This window comes from Euleptes europaea, chromosome 9 (genome assembly GCF_029931775.1).
Source record: "Euleptes europaea isolate rEulEur1 chromosome 9, rEulEur1.hap1, whole genome shotgun sequence".
In the NCBI taxonomy this organism is placed as follows: domain Eukaryota; kingdom Metazoa; phylum Chordata; class Lepidosauria; order Squamata; family Sphaerodactylidae; genus Euleptes; species Euleptes europaea.
In genome coordinates this window covers 26,234,512-26,254,471 of record NC_079320.1, presented here as the reverse complement: position 1 = coordinate 26,254,471, position 19,960 = coordinate 26,234,512, and the positions used below count along the sequence as shown (strand labels likewise).

At 39.7% G+C, this 19,960-nt stretch overlaps 1 protein-coding gene across 1 annotated transcript in view; it reads left to right on the top strand.

Moving 5' to 3' along the window:
- The window catches only part of COL25A1 (collagen type XXV alpha 1 chain), a 344,124-nt gene that overhangs the window by 170,344 nt on the left and 153,820 nt on the right, over positions 1 to 19,960 (top strand). Inside the window, exon 2 of the mRNA XM_056855865.1 lies at positions 2,752 to 2,804. Coding sequence (XP_056711843.1) covers positions 2,752 to 2,804 — 53 coding nt within the window. The remainder of the gene's footprint in view (positions 1 to 2,751; positions 2,805 to 19,960) is intronic.

The window sequence follows — 19,960 nt, the reverse complement described above, 5'->3', positions numbered from 1 at the left end:
ATCATAAAGAAATTCCTGTATGTGCTGTCTTGTAGTGACACAATTAGGCTGGCATTAACCAGGCATGGCTGAGAGCTCAGTTTAGAAGTGGTGCACAAATAAATAAATAAATAAACAAATAAATAAATAAAAATACTGGGATATTAGCTGTTTGATGTGTTTTGGGATTATATTCAAAGCTTAGTTTTAAATATAGTGTAACTTTATAGGAGCGTTTAGGATAGTGAGGGATAAAAATCTGAATTAATAGATATGCTTTCTTGAATTAGATTAATACATACTTTCTATCACTAACAGATTGTTTAAAATATCTCTCTACTGCAGTAAGGAAACTCTCAGCAAGATTCAAGATTCTGTTTAAAATGTTTAAAAATTGGTTAGCCATTGAGCTTAGCTACTGTGAGCAGGCTTACCTTACTGTGTATTATTTGGTGTCATTAATCTTTATGACACTAGTTTGTTCCACTGAGGACAAGTTACATTCTTTTTACAGACTTGAAAATTGAATATGACATGTTAAGCAAGCACATTTCTCTTAAGAGCTTCTTACTGGTAAAATATTAACTAGGAAAAGAATTTGCTGACTATACTGAACACAAGTTTTACGTTGGTCCAGTGTGTGCAATGCAATTACCCCAATCCGGGACTCCTGAATGGACAGTCATTGTACATATCTGACACATGAACACATGAAGCGGCCTTATACTGAATCAGACCCTTGGTCCATCAAAGTCAGTATTGTCTACTCAGACCAGCAGTGGCTCTCCAGGGTCTCAGGCAGGGGTCTTTCACATCACCTACCTGCCTAGTCCCTTTAACTGGAGATGCTGGGGATTGAGCCTGGGACCTTCTGAATGCCAAGCAGATGCTCTACCACTGAGCCAAATCCCTCCCCAACACATGAGATTCCTTTCCTTCCTTTCCTTTAACAACACAGCTTTATCGGCCAAAGCCTTAAGTCTAACCACACTAATATACATATATACACACACATATACATGTATACATTATAATCTCCCCTTTCCATTCTAAATTCATCCTAATTTTTTCTTTTGGGCTGAATTACTAAAAGATAAGAGGCCAAGGATTTAGTAACATTCGGATCCTTATCCCACAGAAGAAAGGAAAAACTTTGATCATTGCTCATAAACTCATCCTTCTCTAACAACGGGGTTATACATCTCTGTCTTCACCAAATAAAGGACATTCAAGGACTAAGGGAGCCAATGTACCTATTCTTCCCTGTGTTAAAAAAGCACCAACATTCTGGAAAAGGGGCTCCAGCAAAGTGCCCTTTTAGTTCAGGTGATGGTACAGCATTTAATCTGGTAGCCCAAAAATATTCCAGTATCTAAGAATAGTCAGAGATCTTGAGTATACTTGGAGGTTTACCAGAGGTCCTAATCCATTAAAGGAAAGAGAACACACTCTTCTTGTTCGCAGATTTGTACTTTTGAAATCTAACTTTAATAGCTGCTATTTAACCCATACCAACGCTACTTTCTCATTCTCCATAGATAATAAAAAGCAGAAGTGAAGCCTAGCTGTTCCAATCCTTGATCAACTGACCTCTTCCAGTTACTCTGTAAGGATTCTTCTCGTAGTCTAAGGAGGAGTGTAGATCTATAATTAAACAGAATCTTAATCCTGAGATTCCATTACATATAAATTAAAAGGGCCTATAACATGATATCAGATTCTTCTGCAAACATATAAAGAGAGCATCCCAATCAGTGGAGGGCAAATATATATCAACCTTTTCAATGACAATTTTCATCTTCTGGGCATGGAGTATGGGTCGCTGTGTGTGTGTGTGTGGGGGGGAGATAGTTTGGAATTTCCTGCATTGTGCAGGGGGTTGGACTAGATGACCCTGGTGGTCCCTTCCAATTCTATGATTCTATGACACCTAATGGTAACTCCCATATAAGGAAATCTGCCTGAAACCTACCAGTAATGCAATGTTGCCCTTTACTACCACTACTTTTTAAAAAAGATGAAAATAAACAAGAAAATCATAGCAGTGTTTATGGAGGTGCAGATCCCTATTTTGGATCATGTAAAGATCCAGTATTCAGCATCTTACAAAACGTAGACCACTTTAGATACTTCTGCACAAGAAATAAATTATCTCTCCCTTTACTTTGAATATGCCAGACTAAATCATAGTTTGCACACGTCTTAGTTTTTGGAATTGGACCGTACTACTGTCCTCAAGCACTTCTGAAATGTAGCAAACATTAAAGGTCCTTGACTGAATTTCGGCAGAACCAATGTAGCTGGGTCTCCATTCAAAATATAAGCCCTGTTAGATAGTTAGCAAAGCAATCTGTTCATCTTCTGAAAATTCAGGTATTTGTAAAACATATGATACCAGATGTTGGCAATAAATGCAGAATGCCCAACCATCCTTCTTCTCAACTAGTTATCATATACCCTCTTGGAACACAGCCAGTTATTAAGTTCAGGAATTGAACAATTCCTGGCAAATTTAATTTTCCTAGTCATTTTTAACGCCCCCCCCCCCAAATAAAAAATCCCAAGACCGGTTGATTTTGTCAAACGTTCCCAGCATTTTGGGTATTCTTTTGCAGGCAGAGAGGTTGATATCTGAAAATATTAGAAGAAGAGAAGATGTTGCTTGCTCCTTTTAATACCCTGTTTGCTGTTATTTTGGCTAAATGGCAGTTATGATTAGAAGAATTTTAATTGAATGAAACAATTACAAAACAGAAAATGTTTGCTTTTCAGGTCCTCCTGGTAAACGAGGTAAGCGAGGAAGAAGAGGAGAGATTGGTAAGTTTGTGTTTCTTCCTGCATCTGATTAATTTTGTGAAAATGTGCTTGTTTGACTTATGAGTGACTTCATTCTTTTACTTATCTAGCCAGCAAAATGCATACTGGTTTCAGAGAATAATAAATTAAAGAGAAGAAAATGTTCTAGGGGAAGGCATTGTAATCTTTGGCATACAACTTCAAATTAATTTGTAGTCAAATCAAAATATTTTTATGTAGCTATAGCAAAAATGGTTAAATTGACATGAAAAAGGACTACAGCCAATGCGATTCAGACATAATATTTCAGTAGCCCTCAAAGCTGTTCTGTTCACTTGTCATAAACACATGTCATTATTAACAAAGGAAATTAATTTGTTTTCTGTTAAAGACCCAGTACATTCAAATTTGCTTTAGGAACATTTACCAGCACAAGAAATTACTTCAGTTAACTACACAGTAAAATCACATTGTTAAAAATGAAAGCCTAACAATAGTTAAAGCAAACTTCAAAGACAGCTGCTGCCGTTATAGGCCCCCTTTACACTGCTCTTGAGTCAGAAGTAAAAGGGGAGCATAAAAGCTAATGAAAAGTCATTGATTTGAGAGCTACAGCTGCTCTTCTTAATAAGCCTGAAAGAAATATTAGATGTGATTTGCCGACCTGTGATAATACTCACAAAAATGGTTGTACAAAGAGCTTTGAGTGTAAATAATTGGAAAAATGTGCCAATATTGCTTCAAAAAGTGTGATATTTTTAACATGGAATATTTCATAAGTAGGGTTTGAGAGAAGGAGGAGATAAAGTCTGGAGCAATTATGTGACTAATGGAGCTTTCTTGGGAAAGGCAGAATGGAAAAATCAAGATTCAAGCCTTGGTTAAAAAACAAGAGATCAAAGAAGAAAGGGAAGAGTTACTGTCAATTTAAGAAACAAGTGGTTTCTTAAGAGTTACTGCGAATTTAAGAAATGAAACTGGATAGATACAGACATGAATGTACTGACATAAAATGTGTGAAGGCTGGAGAAGTGCCTTGGATGATCAAAATTTATCGCTCAGTATGAGATGACATGGCCCTGGATACAAAATTATAATTCACATTCCAAGAACATTCTAAAGGAGTTGCCATATTAGCCTGTTGCAGAAAACAAACAAAGGGCCAGGTTAGATGATACCATGTCCCCAAGACATCCATTTTTAGGGTTGCCAACCTCCAGGTACTAGCTGGAGATCTCCTGCTATTACATCTGATCTCCAGCTGATAGAGATCAGTTCACCTGGAGAAAATGGCTGCTTTGGCAATTGGACCCTACGGCATTGAAATCCCTCCTCTCCCCAAACCCCACCCTCCTCAGGCTCCATCCCAAAAACCTCCTGCCAGTTGTGAAGAGGGACCTGGCAACCTTATCCATTTTAGAGCCTCAGGGTTTTATCTACTCTGTGGGGGCCCTGCTGGGGACTGCACTGTAGGGGGATGAGGGGCACCTGTCCTCTTCCCATGCAGGTTTCAAAAGCCAAAAGAGCCAAATGGTTTTTAAAAATTTTTAAAGGCTCTAAAAAAGGCTCTAAAATGATGCCGTGCCCCCATGATGGACTCGGGGACGCAATATCATCTAGTTTGGCCCAAAGAGTCCAGTTAAAGTGTCATGTGGCCTAACCTCACCAGAGTCAGAGTCCACTTCATCAGTAAGATTGCCAACCTCCAGGTGGTGGCTGGAGATCCCCCACTATTACAACTGATCTCCAGTTCCCCTGGAGAAAATGGCCACTCTGGCAATTGGACTCTATGGCATTGAAGTCTCTCCCCTCCCCAAACCCTTTCTCCAGCTCTGCCCCCAAAATCTCCAGTTATTTCCCAACCCGGAGTTGGCAACCGTATTCATCAGAAGCAGGAAGCATTGTTGCCAGTTGGCAGGCACATATATGACTATAAAGAGAAAGAGGAAACTGTACAAAATGAAACCAGCATGCCAAGTAATGCAGGAAGTAGGTATCACACTACTGGGAAGAACAAAAAGGAGAAAAAAGGTCCAGTCAAAAGAGTAAAAAAAAAATCCAATTAGAGCAGGTGTGACAAATTTCCAGTGGTAAAGTGAGTTGAACAGTAGACATGAATACTTTACAAGGAGCAATTGTTTTGCTAACCCATTATTACCAAATAGATTTCCCAGCTGGCCTGAAGAAAAATGCCCTATCTGTTTAATAGAGACGTAATGTGTGGAAACGGGCAGTTGAAACTTTTACATGACATGGAGGTAAATAACATCCCGATAAGCCTATATTAAAAGGAAATGATATAGTTCTCCAGGCCAGTTGGCAACCCTTTTATCACCTCTTACCTCCTGACATATCTACAAATCAAGAATGTTGCTATCATGAATAATCAGTATTGGCGCTGGTGTTATATTTGGATATTGAATGTGAATGCTTTCTCAGCCATCATAAACCTACATGTTTCTTTTTCTTTTTCTTTTCTTTTCAGGACCCCCTGTAAGTACAACAGAGATACTACTGGATATTCCATGTTATCAGGAATAGGGTAGAAGATTTTTTTTTAATTATAAAACTTGATATATGTACCAAATAGCACCAGTTTAATTTTTTCTGGATCTAAATAAATGGTTTGATGCTTTATTTAAACAAAAAATGATAACTAAAATCAGCATTGAAGATAGCACGTTGTAACAGAACAATGAGTATGTTTTATTGGGTTTAGTTACTGGTAGTCAGCATCTGTCTTGTTACGACTTGATGTAGTTTATACAAACAACTCTCCACCAATTTCATTCCAGTAATGGAAAGGCATACAAATAGCTTCATGCATATGTGTTTTGTAGCATGATGTGTGAGCTTTGAGAGTCACTTGTGTACATGGTAGACGTGAAGACAAGGTGGGCATTCTGAAGACATACACAGCTCTTAAATCCAAGATGCATTTCTGCACCTAAAAGAATACCTAATCTTGAGGGGAGCAAGCAGGGCTTTCATTGCTTCTCAACAGCTGCATGCCTTCTGTCATCCTTTTGACCTGATGTGGTTTACCTTTTCACCTCTCCCTCAAACTACTATCACACATTTACCCACAGACTGAGCAAAAAGTAGCTTATTGCGCTACCTTGCAGGTGGGAGAAAAAAAAGATCAGAAGAAGGTAGGTCAGAAACTGCACCAAAGCCTCAGAAGAAAACTGAAAGTTTAATTGAGGACTGAGTTTTCTCTAACCAGAAAGTAAAAATTAAGGTACACATGCTAAGATAGCATAGGGTGCATCAGCTTGCAGTTTTCTCTCATATTGGGTATATTTGCAATTTTGCTTGTATAAAACTAAGCCATGTATAACTTGAATTCTGTAAATACGTCATATATTTTAATTCTAAATAAGTTATAAATGATGAATTTTATGTTGTTAAAGGAGTAAAATTAGTTTAGGTTTGACAGTGCACTGGCAGTGCAATACAAAGGGGGGGGAGTACTTGTGCCATGGCTGGGGATGGAGCAGCGATGGCATAGCCGCACAACCTCCTGATCGGTTTGCTGCACTGCAGCAAGCAAGCCAATCTGGAAATTCCCCCAAGACCCATGAAGCTGCTCTATGCAGTAAGTCTACTCAGCAAACGGGAGCGTTCCCGGGGTGAAAGGACTTAGGGAGCTGACTAGTGTTAGCCCTGCCCTCAGGAATGCTCCTTTTGGCGCTGGCACGAGCCCCAGCACCAAAAGAACTCTTCCACCGAGGCTGCACCGGTGCCCATGCATGGTGCTGCTGTGCCGCTCCCTGGCACCAGCATTAGTAGTCCGGCACCGGCGTTAGTGCCCATTTGCATGGCACAAGTGGCACAAACACCAGCGTAGGGGTATGGTGGCTCTTAGGGATATTCGCCCCCCTTTAGGATTTCACTGTAATTATTGCATATATTTCAGTTCCCCCCAAAATTTCATTTCTTTTCCTGAAAAACCAGAAAATAACTTGTTTTCCCCCCATGGTTTCAAAATGTTGGGAAATTTTACATATCTAGGTTTCATTTTATTCACATGAGTTTACTCCCAGGAAAGTGTTGTTAAGTTTGCAGCCTACCTATGGTTACTTTATTAACCACAGTGAAATCTTAATTCTGGTTTTGTGTTGCATATGAAGGCAGTATCCTGGCTTAATACTGGTTTATTTTCCTGCTAATAAGCCACTCCTGCCCCACTATAGAGTCTCTGGGCAAGAATGGCTCAAAAACAAGTCTGCTGTTCCCTTAAGCTGGCTCTCACCAGCACCATGCCTTGCCCTGCTTCAGCTGTAAGTCTGACTTGCAATGGACTGCATTCCTTCCTCTGTTCTCTTAAAGACACAGTGTTCCAGAAAGCTCACTCTATGCATCTCTAAGCAATGCCCGTGAAGCCCTGGCTATGTTAATTACCTGTGCTCCAGCCACCCTGTCGTTTTACACAAGTCTGCTGTTCACATTTATTACAGTGAGATATTGAACTTGGGGATAGGGGCTGGATGGAGAAAGCATGCTCCCCACCCCAGCATTTTCCCCAGCAAAGCCTTTTCTACTTTTATATTCAACTTAATCTAAGTAAGCCTTCACATTTGTTACCTCTTGATACTTACTTTTTTTGTTGAGTGTACTTAATGCAGTTTACCTGTATTCACTGTGAAAACGGCTAAGGAGCAAAGGGATCTTCCAGGGACTTTGTTGGGGTTTCGGACTCTATCTGTGAACACTCTAATGTGGTTGACAGTTCGTCTTTGCAGAAGGTCAAAAGCTTGATGAGGCATAGGATTAAAAATAAATAGCAGGGAAGGGATGTGGTATCTGCTGCAAGTATCATGAATGGCATGGAACAGAGAGGGGGTACTTGGGTGAGTGTAGTTGACTGTGTTTCTCTGGGTGTTGCACTGAAGGAAGCAGGAGGTTGTTTTCTCAATTTTGAGGTTATCATGAAAGCCAGCCAGCTTCCTTTGCTAGCCTCCAAGTAGGGTCAGAGAGGATTACTATTCTGAGAGCAGCTGAAGCTTCCTGGGATAAGCTTCCCCATCTGCACATTTGGACACTGTTAAGTTATTTGTTGATGGAGCGAATCTTTGCCATCAGTTGTGAGTAGGGTTGCCAACTACCAGGTACTAGCTGGAGATCTCCCCCTATTACAACTGATCTCCAGCTGATGGAGATCAGTTCACCCGGAGAAAATGGCAGCTTTGGCAATTGGACTCTATGGCATTGAAGTCCCTCCCATCCTCAAACCCCACCCTCCTCAGGCTCCATCCCAAAAATCTCCAGCCAGTGGCGAAGAGGGACTTGGCAACTAGTTGTGAGGTAGGCTGGATAGCAGCCCGGGTGCTGGTGCAGTGGAGGAGGAAAAAGCAACAGCGCTGAAGCTAAGATTTGGCAACACAAGCCTAGATTCACTATGGGCCCAATCCTGTTTTCACTAATTAGCCACAGGTAATAATTAGCCACAGGTAATAAACCTGAAACCACACAGCCCTGTAAATACACTGTACAAGAAGTAGGGTGACGCATCTCATCTCCATCATGGTGAAGTGATTGGTGTTCCGTTGCTTGTATAAACTTGGCCATGGTTCCATACACAGTGATCTGACCCTATTTGAGCAGATATGTTGAATTTTGGATTTAAGAACAAATGTCTCTATCTGGGTAAAATGAAATTGTTTTAGACTTGCATATCTTAAGCGAAGATAAGTCCTTGTAAGATCAGACAGCAACAAAAATTAATAGGTTATAACTAGGCCTTGGTTTCACTGAATTTGTTCCTAAGTACAGATACCATTATGGACAGCCTGACTGCAGGAACCTTCTAATTCAGCTAGTTGCTCCCATCCATCTGCAGTGCCATGTTGAGTCTGTACACTATTCATCATTCCATTGCATTCTTCAAAACGGGGTTTGGGCACAGGTTTTCCTATGCACTTGGCCAGGCAGGGATAAGTTGATGTAGGCAAAGCAACTGTGTAGTTCAGTAGGAGAGCTTTCCATTAATTCTCTCCCATGGAAGCCTTGTTGCCATCAAGACATATGATAACAGTTTTAAAGTTCTGCTGCAATACAAAAAAGGGGGGCAGACAGTTACTGATAGTAACTGTGGTGCATTTGGCCCTAGATTTGCTTCCTGAAAAATAATTTCAAATACTCCCCCCATCCTCTAATCATAGATAAAAATCAGCTTTGCCACTGCTTCCTTAAGATTATGATGCATAGCTAAAATGTTTGTTTGGCATAGGGCCAAATTAGACATAAGAGCATCCAAGGGTCTGACCCGTGGACACCGCCACAATTTGTAAAGTTATTTAAGCATACCGGATCAGGATCCCACATTTGAGGGGTCATTACTGGAAAGAGGAGGTTTAAATTCTTTGGGTAATTCTCCTATTGGATTATGTGAAGTGTGACTTATTCATGAATAGCTAAGGTTGTGTTGTGCACACTTAGTTAGAATTAAGTAATGCTGAACTCAGGGCCTTACTTCGAAGCAAAATGTACTGCACTACATGTCTTGTAGACTTTGCATGAAGGAAAAATTGAGTTTCAAGATGTCTTCTGTCTTTCATGTAAACTTTCTGATTCAGATAGTTGGTGTTGCCTGTCCACGTAAATTATTATGAACATCTACTCCTCAGTAGTAACGAACCAATTCTGCTGTAAAGTTAAATTTCCTATTCATGTAAAAAGCATGTGCACACTGTCACATACCATTCAATGTATATCTAATGAGTATCATTCCATTTCATCTCATCCAACCAGGGTCAACCAGGGCGGAATGGCTACCCGGTAACTGTCCTACCATATATATTTGTAATGCATGTATTACTTTCAGAACTCTTCTTTTCTTCTCTATGTGTTTGTCAGTAGCTAAATACTTTTTGGTGAGTTGTAGAAATTTACTCTTCCCTAGTGTATTTTACTGAATTCAGAATGAGATTTTTATGTATATATATATTTCACTTAGCAGGTCTTTACAGAGGATCTAGCAAGTACAATTAATTCTGTAATTTTGCCTAGAAGACAATGTAACCATTGTTTAAGTTTCTGTTTATTAAACTTGCACATTCTTGAATGGAGACATCATTTTTTTCATCATAATTTAAAACACTACTCAAAGTGGATCCATATTGCATATCAGTTTTCTCTGTTGAAATGCTATTAGTAGATTTACTGAAGCTGGGATTTTTTGCAACGTAATTCTGTGTTTCTTTAGGAAAGTTAAATTGGCTGTCATTTATTTATAGTCCACCAATCTCAGTGAGACTCCATTTGCAACCAGCAGGTCTTTGTGATTATTTTTTAAAAGACCATTTTATAATTGTATACATACTTTAGTGTCATTTACATTTGCATGTTTAAAAGCTTTAAATATATGAAATAATGCATCCCTAAAGAATAATTGTTTAAATAATTACTAACCAAAGGTTTCTTTGTGAATATGATATGTGGAATGCTGTCCCAGTTCAGAATGCTAGCTACAAATGCATTTTTTTGCATATTTTGTTAGTTACCTTATTAAGGATTGTTTCTGATAATATTTTCCCTACGTGGGTATGAGGGAGGGATGTTAAACATAATGGATCACCGAGGGTTGCCAAATGTAAGCTGGGGGCAGAAGATCTCCAACCCCCAGCAGCTACTGAAATTAAATCAAAAGAGTTTCCATCTAGACATTAGGAAGAATTTTCTAACAGTTAGAGTGGTTCCTCAGTGGAACAGGCATCCTCGGGAGGTGGTAAACTCTCCTTCCCTGGAGGTTTCTAAGCAGGGGCTAGATGACCGTCTGTCAGCAATGCTGATTCTATCACCTTAAGGAGATGATGAGAGGGAGGGCATCTTGGTCATCTTCTGGGCATGGAGTAGGGGTCACTGGGGGTGTGGGGGGAGGTAGTTGTGAATTTCCTGCATTGTGCAGGGGAGTGGACTAGATGACCCTGGTGATACCTCCCAACTCTTTGATTCTATTGCCTGGTAGCACTCGAATGGCTGTCAGGAATTTTTTTTTTTTTTTTTTTTTTAATGGCGATGGCATGACATCAATTCCAGAAAAACCCCAGAAGGGATGTCAGTCCTTTCTAAGAATCAATGAAAACTGTATGGTTTTACCATGGAGTTTCCAGTAGTTCCTAAAGGGGGCTGATGTTACTTGTGGTTTTTTTCAAGAAGTGATGTTGCTGACCGCATCTCCCCATGTCCCTGCCCCGCAAACTCCCACTGCCCTACTTTTGCCAGCTTCAGCTACTTATGACATCCCAAAAATGCACAGTATCTGTATTTTTCTTTGCCCGTCCTCCTTCCTTGTTTCTTCCTTGTGCTCCCAGATACCAAACAGGCAGGTGTGTACCAGAAACAGGCCTTTCTCAGCAGGTGCTTCTCTATTATGAAATTTCATCCCTAGAGAGAACCAACTGATGCCAAGTTTACATATTTTAGTTGCCAGATGAAGACATTTTGATTTTCCAAAGTGTTTTAGACCCCCTTGCATTTAAAAATGCCTGTTTTATTATGGCCTTATGGTAGCTTGTAGATTTGTAGTCCTGGCGTCTTAGAATAATAGGTTTTAGTTTTAGGTTATTCTTTTAGTCTGATATAAATTAGGTTGGGGTAGTGTTATCGTATTTTGGTCACATCACGAGATGACAAGAGTCACTGGAAAAGATAGTCATGCTAGGAAAAGTTGAGGGAAGCAGGAAAAGAGGAAGACCCAACAAGAGATGGACTGACTCAATAAAGGAAGCCACAGCCCTCAATTTGCAAGATCTGAGCAAGGCTGTCAAAGATAGGACATTTTGGAGGCCTTTGATTCATAGGGTTGCCATGAGTCGGAAACGACTTGAGATCTCTCTCAACACTACCATCAAGATCCTTTTGAACTGAATATGCTTCCGGAAAAAAGTTGGGCTCTTGTAATTGCAAGGGCTGTGCTCTGTTTCGATGCCTCGGCTCACGTACTGTGGAACAGCCATAAAGCATGTCTTAGCATTTGCAAAATTAAGGTTCATGTTCAGAGGTATGTTTTCATTTAACCCAGGTATTCTTTCTCCTGATTGGCAGTTGCCAAGATTATTTCAGCTTGTGGCTTTCACATAGAATTATTAGCAATCATTCATACGTTTCTTATGGAAGTGTGAACGAGTGGATTAGAGTTTGCAGCAGGCAGCTGTGATCATTTATAAGTTTAATATCTTTCACCAGCATAGCCCATACTTGTATTCCTAATCAACACTACAGTGCAAGCCTGAAGTTTAAAAGAAATTATTTTAAACATCCCTTTTGAATGGAACTAATCGGCTGTGGTTTCCTTCAGGTAGTCTAACCCATTAGCCATTCCTCTGTATATCCCTAAACAGGAAATGACCTAAACATTTCCACTTCCAGCTGTGCGGATCAATTATCCAGATTTTCCCCCCATGCTCCATGTGATAGAAGATCACTCATTTTGAGTTCTTGCCCTTCAAGTGTGTAAAGTGCGATCTGGTATTACCATCACATGCACACATGTTAAGTCATTGTGCTTTTCTGTATTTGATTGAAAGCACGTGTTGTCTTTAGGTTCTGCGGCAAGCCTAAATAAGCTTAAAATGCAGTTAGAAATCTGGAAAGCTTCTGGTGTTTGGGATAAATGTAGGGAAGTCAAGGATATGGAATGTTATATAAGGGCAACACCCAAATGTGTCATTTGACAATTCTTCAAAGCACTGCCCTTTTCATATAGACTTAGACTATAGCATAATTTAGAGATTGCTCATTTGATGAAGAGAAGAGATAATTTTAAATGTTGAACAGAAGCATTTTAACACAAGAATTTCACCCACAAATCTCCTCTCAACCATGTAGTGTATTGAGTAATCTCAGACCAATCACTATTTCTCAGCCTGACCTATCTCACAGGATAAAATTAAGGAGTGGAGAACCATAGGTATTGGCCCCTCCAGCTTGCCACTGTAGGAAATACTAGGATTCAGCAAGAGCAGTTTTGCTTTCCTGTTCAGTTCGCCTCTTCCTAGCAGCAAATTTGGTTCAAGGCTTCCTCCTGTACTGTAAAGTTACCACTGGTTACCTAAGTTCGCCCTCTTCTTCTTAATATTTAAACCGTGAGCTCCTTGGGGGAAAGGCAGGACAGCAGTGTCATAAATATTCAGGGCATATACATTAAGTGGCCTTAGAGCAAAAAGAAGACAGCGTAACTTCTCCTCCCAAACAGTGGTGAGACAGATCAGTTGCTATTATAGAGTTCATATGCTGGTGGTAGTGGGGAGCTCTGTGATTTTCTTCCTGCTGTGCCTTTACAAAGAACCCACCCATAAAACTGAAATGCTGTAATAAATTACGGTAACTGCAGTGATTAAAATGCAATGTGAATTTCCATTTTTTTATGAATGACAAAAAAAGTGGAGGGGCAGATATAAACTCAGATTCACAAATAAGGGCAGTATTTTCACTGTGGAGCATGATTTGGAGAAACCTGGTTCATTTTTATGTGGAATATAAACACGAAAATGCTGAGCATTTACAGGCTTTATTTGCCATGTGTTTAGGTCCCTAAAGTAGGACAATTGTGCCAAGATCTTAGAAACAACCTCTGGCTGTTTTTAAACAGAACTCCTATATCCTACTTTAACAAGGAAAAAAGGTTCCTTTGTAACCAGACTCAAGACGCAGACTCTGTTTTTATACATGGACTAATGAAGACTAGGAAAGGAAGAGGATTCTGGAAAAAAAAGTGTGTGCATTCTGTTTGGTGTGTTTCTGACTGTATTTAAGTCACCCTCATCTTTGACTAAGTTCATCTCGCACTTGTCAAGAGTGCATCATCTTTCATCTCACCATTAAGCTGGAAACTTTAGAAAAATCTCCAAAAATGCATGCTGGTGTTTCAAAGAATCTTCACCAACATTGCAATAGCTTGTGCAGCCTCTATGCCCATATAAATGTGTATATTTGTACATACGCACATACACACACATTTATATATTGCCTTCAAGTCACAGCCGACTTATGGCAACCCCATCGGGTTTTCAAGGCAAGAGATGTTCAGAGGTGGTGTGCCTTTGCCTACCTCTGCATAGCAACCCTTCCTTGGTGGTCTTCCATCCAAATATTGACCACAGCCAACCCTTCTTAGCTTCTGAGATCTGACAAGATTAGGTTATCCTGGGGTATTCAGGTCAGGGCAAATACATATATTATTCATATATTTGTGGCACACACAAATTTTACAAATTTCTCTAATTCAGTTTGTAGTAATACAGAGGAATTGCAAGAAGCAAGACTTGCAGTAAAATCTCATTCTGGAACTAGAGTTCTCAATATAGAGCAAGAAGAGTTCGAATCCAAATTTTCTAGGTCTCTCATTGAACCCTGTAGATAAAGCAAATTATATAGCAGAGCATGTCAATGCATACTGAAATTTTTTTCCCTTTGACTGAAGCCTTCCTGTGATTTTGGTACCAACTTCAACCAAAGTGTGCATGGAATAAATGTCCCCAAAGGGATATTTGCTTTGAATTTCAGCAGAACCAGCTTCCAAAGAAAAGGATGCTCCTGTCATCTTAGCACAAAAAAAGAGAATTCAATTTTCATACAATCTTTATTGAGCGAATAGAACAACAGTGACCTCTTCCTTCCCTTTCCTTCCTGGGACATAAAATATCCCACACGTATTTATCATGAAGGGCGTAGTAATTCATAGCACATCAACTGATTATATGAATTCACTCTTTGACTTTTTGATTAATTTCAGATTTTACCCTCTAATGTATGTATCTTCTTTCAATGGAAACCCTTTTCTCGCTTTGCTTTGTGGAATTTATCCCTCCACCTCTGTAATGTATCTGAAGAATGGCATATAGTACAAGAATTTCTATTAGTCTGGACTGAAAAGATATTGCTTTATTTTTCTGTAGATTCATCCTATGGATAGTTTTGCCTCCATAGAAACTATGTGTCAGTAATTTGAAATAATCCCTCAGAACAGAAATAGCCCCCCGTCTCCTTTTAATATTCTTTCAATGTGTTTAACTTTACAATTAAAGACATTTAACTTAATGGGAAAGTGAAGCACATGTACAGTTCTTTCCTGTTTAAATCAATGGGATTTAAATGCTTAACTTATTCTGAATGCTGTTATTTCTTCCTATTGAATCATCAGCCAATATTCTGATTTTGATATGAAAAAGTTTTTCTCCTGTATGTCTTTGACAAGCCCCAAAATTTAATAAACAAGAGGCAAAAATGTCAATTATATTAAAATAGATTCACTGTTAATGATGAAAAAACATGCCTTCCACCAATTCCTCTAACCTTCAGGAAATTTCAGTCATGTATTAAAGTTCTGTTTATTACAGTAGGGACTACTGGGATGTCATGACCAGAAATGATAGTATGAGTTGGCATTAAAATTAAAGTAGATGTGGTACGATGCAGTACTGCAGTCATAAGCTCTGCTCACGTCCTGAGTTCGATCCCGACAGAAGTTGGTTTTAGATAGATGGCTGAAGGTTGACTCAGTTTCCCACCCTTCCAAGGTTGGTAAAATGAGTACCCAGCTTGTTGGGGGTAAAGTATAGATGACTGGGGAAGGCAATGACAAACCACCCCATAAACATAGTCTGCCTAGTAAACGTCAGGATGTGATCTGACCCCATGGATCAGTAATGACCCGGAGCATGAACAGAGGACTAACTTTACCTATCTAGTTAAAACTTACATTTCTCTACTACAAAAATAGAACATCCCCCAAATTTTTATTATTCTCATTCTTATTCTCACCCTTGTTTTACATACATGTAGTAAATCTTTGCAATGTTCATATAGTAAATCTTTAGGACACTGTAATAAGCCATGTTTGGTGGAGACTGAGTTTTGATAGTAGTCACAGATATAATTATATTATTTTTTCAGGATTGGGAAAAATACTTTGTTCAGGTATTAAAAGATGTCTTTATTGTGTCCTGTAATCATTTTAAAAGTTAATAGAGCACGTATAAGTCATCCCAGGGAAAAGGAAGCAAGTGGGATATTTAGGAGCACATCTCAGATTTCTAATGATGTGAATTGGATCTGTCAACCTTCAGGTGGTGGCTGGAGATCTGCTGGGATTACAACTGATCTCCAGGCGACAGAAATCCGTTCCCCTGGAGAAAATGGCCACTGTGGAAGGTGGACTCTATGGCATTATACCTCATTGAAGTCCCTCCCCTCCCCAAATCACACTGTCCTCAGGCTCCACCCCAAAAATCCCCAGGTATTTCCCAACCCAGAGCTGGCAACATTAATATGAATATATGTAAGAGTAGGTAATCATTGTGCAAGAAATGGTTGCTTAAGGTAGGTGTTCATTTTAAATTAATAGTCGTTGAGCGCATCATGACCAACATTGTGTGTCACAATAAAGTCAAAATGAAAGCTTGTAACCTTGTTTTAATGTGTTTATTGCTTGCAGCCTTGCAGATCCTGTTGAGTGGATTGGTGGCTTAGAAAGGTTTTTAACAAAATATATAGAAAAACAGCGATATTTGCATGTAAAAACAAGCTCTGTGCAAATGACATACTGCTGTACTGGACCATCTCATGAGGAAGAGGAGTGGGACCAAGTGGCCTCTATACCCATGCTACCCTATGTGCTGAGTGTGCATAGGGGAAGGGGCATGACAACAGGGCCCTGTGCCACTCCCCCTCTCATGTATAAGACTTGTCTGTGACACAAAGAGTGTACAATCTGAATCAAGAATTATAGTCAGCCCTAGGAGGGTGTTAATGCCTTCTGTTTGCCTTCTTCTCAAGGCCTGGCTCATGTAATGTTGCTTGTGTCAGTATTAAATACTTGTTTCAGTATTAAAGCTGATCATACAGCAGCTGCATGTTTTGTGGGTGGAGGGGAGGGGAATTCCATTCAAGATGAAATGCTGCAGTTTTGTTGACTAGAGCTTTATAGGAAAATTGGTTTTAATGTTAGCAAGGGCCAACAGCCACTAGGTTAGAGTGCTGGCTAGGACCACGTTCATATCTCCAGTCAGATATGAAGCTCGCCTACCTCATTGGATTGTTGTGTGGGTTGTCCTGAGCCCCTTGCATGCAGTGGTATTCACAAGTGCAGTTGCACGTGTTCACTCCCTACCACCTTTCATTCCTGGTTTGTTGAGGATCAAGCACTGGTGAACATGCAACCCATACACTCCACCATTAAGGGGGATTACATGGATGAAGTTGCAGCCTCTAGTTTTTTACGGGACAAATCCAAGGTTTTAATTATTCCATTTTACTTAGGAAATAATTAAAAAAAACACTGCATGACCAACTTATAATTGCTCCCCATACCTTAACATTTTTGGTGAACGAATATACATCGACAAACCTTCATAAGATGGAGATTTGGACTTTTTTTTTCCAACTTGTATATATTAATCAGGCTTTTTAAAATGGAAGATACAAGGTTACTTTAAGGGTAGTTTTGCTGTGACAATTAGGCTGAGCTTGTAGAAGGCAGGGATCTCTTAAGTGGAATAATGAGTCCTTGAGTTTATTGAGGTTTGCTCAAATATCCCCAGGAGCTAAGAATTACAAGTACAAAAATCGTACCCTAAAGCAAAACCAGATCAATCAGCCCTTCCACACACACAGATAATGGGCATGTTCTTTGAAAATGTTCTTTGATTATCAAATTGTGGATAATGGAAAAGATTGTTGTTTAGTATGACTTAAGTATACTAATGGATTTATGGTGAGAGGAGAGAGAGAGAGAATTTATTCAGAATTATTCCAGTAAAGAACAAAACTCTAATTCATCAAAGTCACCATGCCACAGCTGTTACAACAATCCATCTCCTGCTGAATTCTAGCCAGCTAATTTTTGAGAAGTGACATTTTTCACAGTTTATTGTTTTCTCATCAACATGGCACTAGCCACATCAAATATATTCACAGACTGACATTGACATTGATGAATTGGCAGTGTGCTTTCTATTTAAGAGCCCTCAGTTTCTTCAGGAAGAAATGCAACATTTAAGTGTGAGATAACAGATTCCTATCTAAAATGACTAAAATGAGGCTATCGTATTTTGGTCACGTCATGAGACGACAAGAGTCACTGGAAAAGACAGTCATGCTAGGAAAAGTTGAGGGCAGCAGGAAAAGAGGAAGACCCAACAAGAGATGGATTGACTCAATAAAGGAAGCCACAGCCTTCAATTTGCAAGATCTGAGCAGGGCTGACAAAGATAGGACATTTTGGAGGACTTTCATTCATAGGGCCGCCATGAGTCGGAAGCGACTTGACGGCACTTAACACACACACATCTGCCTTATAAAAAGTACGTTCCTAGTGTCCAAAAGAAAATATGGACACCAGAGAATTAGTGCTTATATTCCTAACTCATAAAAAAAATCTTCTAAAATATGCCCTTTATTCATCTTTTATGGAACCATTTTTATGTGAATAGAGAAATAGTTATCACCAGGTCCTGGGAGCATATGACCTTGATACTACAGCAATTATACTGCCTACTGATCCACTCCCAAGCCAAATTCAAGGTGTTGGTTGTGTCCTTTAAAACCCTTCATGGCTTGGGACCTGGTTATTTGAAGGACCGTATTTTTCCATACGTTCCTACCCTGGAATTAAGATTGCAGAGAGACACCCTCTTTACTGTCCTACCAAACAAAGAAGCTTGTCTGGTGGGCACACAAGTGAAGGCTTTTTAGTGGCAGCCCCCCAATTATGGAACAGCCTCCCAGGAGCAGTGTGGCTGACCTCCTCACTGTTGTTTTTCAGGAGGCAGTTGAAAACAGTTTTACTTAGGACTGTATTTGACTGATGGGTTAGTTTTTATTTATTGGCACTCCTAATTGGAGTTTTTAAATTATTACTTTTTATGGGTTTCCACAACTATTGTTTTATTTATATTGTTTTATTGTGCTTTTTATAATCTTTTATGTTGTAAGCTGCCTTGAATTCAGCAAGGGGGACAGGTGGCTAACAAATGTTTGATTCCCCATTTCTCCACCTCCACATGAGTGGCGGAGACTAATCTGGTGAACTGAATTTGTTTCCCCACTCCTACACATGAAGCCAGCTGGGTGACCTTGGGCTCATCACAGCTCTTAGAGCTCTCTCAGCCCCACCTCGCTCACAGGGTGTCTGTTGTGGGGAGCGGAAGGGAAGGTGATTGTAAACTGGTTTGATTCTTCCTTAAGAGGTAAGAGAAAGTCGGCATATCAAAACCAACTCCTCCTCCTCCTCCTCTTCTTCTTCTATGAAATGAAATAATAAACCATGACCTGCTACTTCACAGCAAGGCTCTGTGATGAAATATTCTTTAGTCGTCTTCAGCACATGGGTTTTATTCCTCAGTTGGCTCATGAGCCCGTACAGACTTGGCATTTTTGTTGCTTTTTAGAAGGACCACATGAAATATCCTTGGTTGATCGAGGTAAATATTAGCAGAGGTTTGTGGTGTTCTCTGGCTGGTAAATTATGCAGGAGTTTTTATTTTATAATTAATACTTTTATTAACAGGAGTAACCAGAATTCTGCATTTGTAGAGAGCCTTTCTGTTTGCTGGGGTGCAGCACAAGTAACTAAGGTGGTGGGTTCTTCTCATCCATGTTCCCCTTCTGATGAAAATCAGACCCTGTTTTATATTTGAACGAGGAAGACACATAGACAGCAAATGTGTCCAGTTTGGCCATTAAGTCGCACACTGAGGTTATTGTCCCAAACACAAGGGAGGGTCAGAATTGGAGAAAAGGTACATTCCTGTGGATATAGATACCTTTGTCTTCCTATGCATGCCGTGTATTTCACTAGCCAATTTAAAGATGGAACTGTGTGTCCAGGCCTAACAGGTTTCCCCCCCTACAACGCTAATAGATACCTCAGATAATACAACTCAATATTATGTTCCTTCATTCATCGCACAGCTGTGAAGTTCATGCTTGCCCCTGAGGAATGGCTTTTATCTGGCATAAAATGGATGAAAAACACCTGCAGCCACATCATGTTATTGATATCTCCTGTAAAGTCTAGAGCCTTAACTACAGCAAGGGTAGACAAAAGATTTAGATTCTGAATTGGTAGGTGGCCTCTCAGCCCTGACGTTTCCTATCTATGATAGATGTTCTGTCAAGTTGCAGAAGAAATACTGTTATTCCGCAAGAACTATTCACTGAACATCATACACTCTAGAGTTTC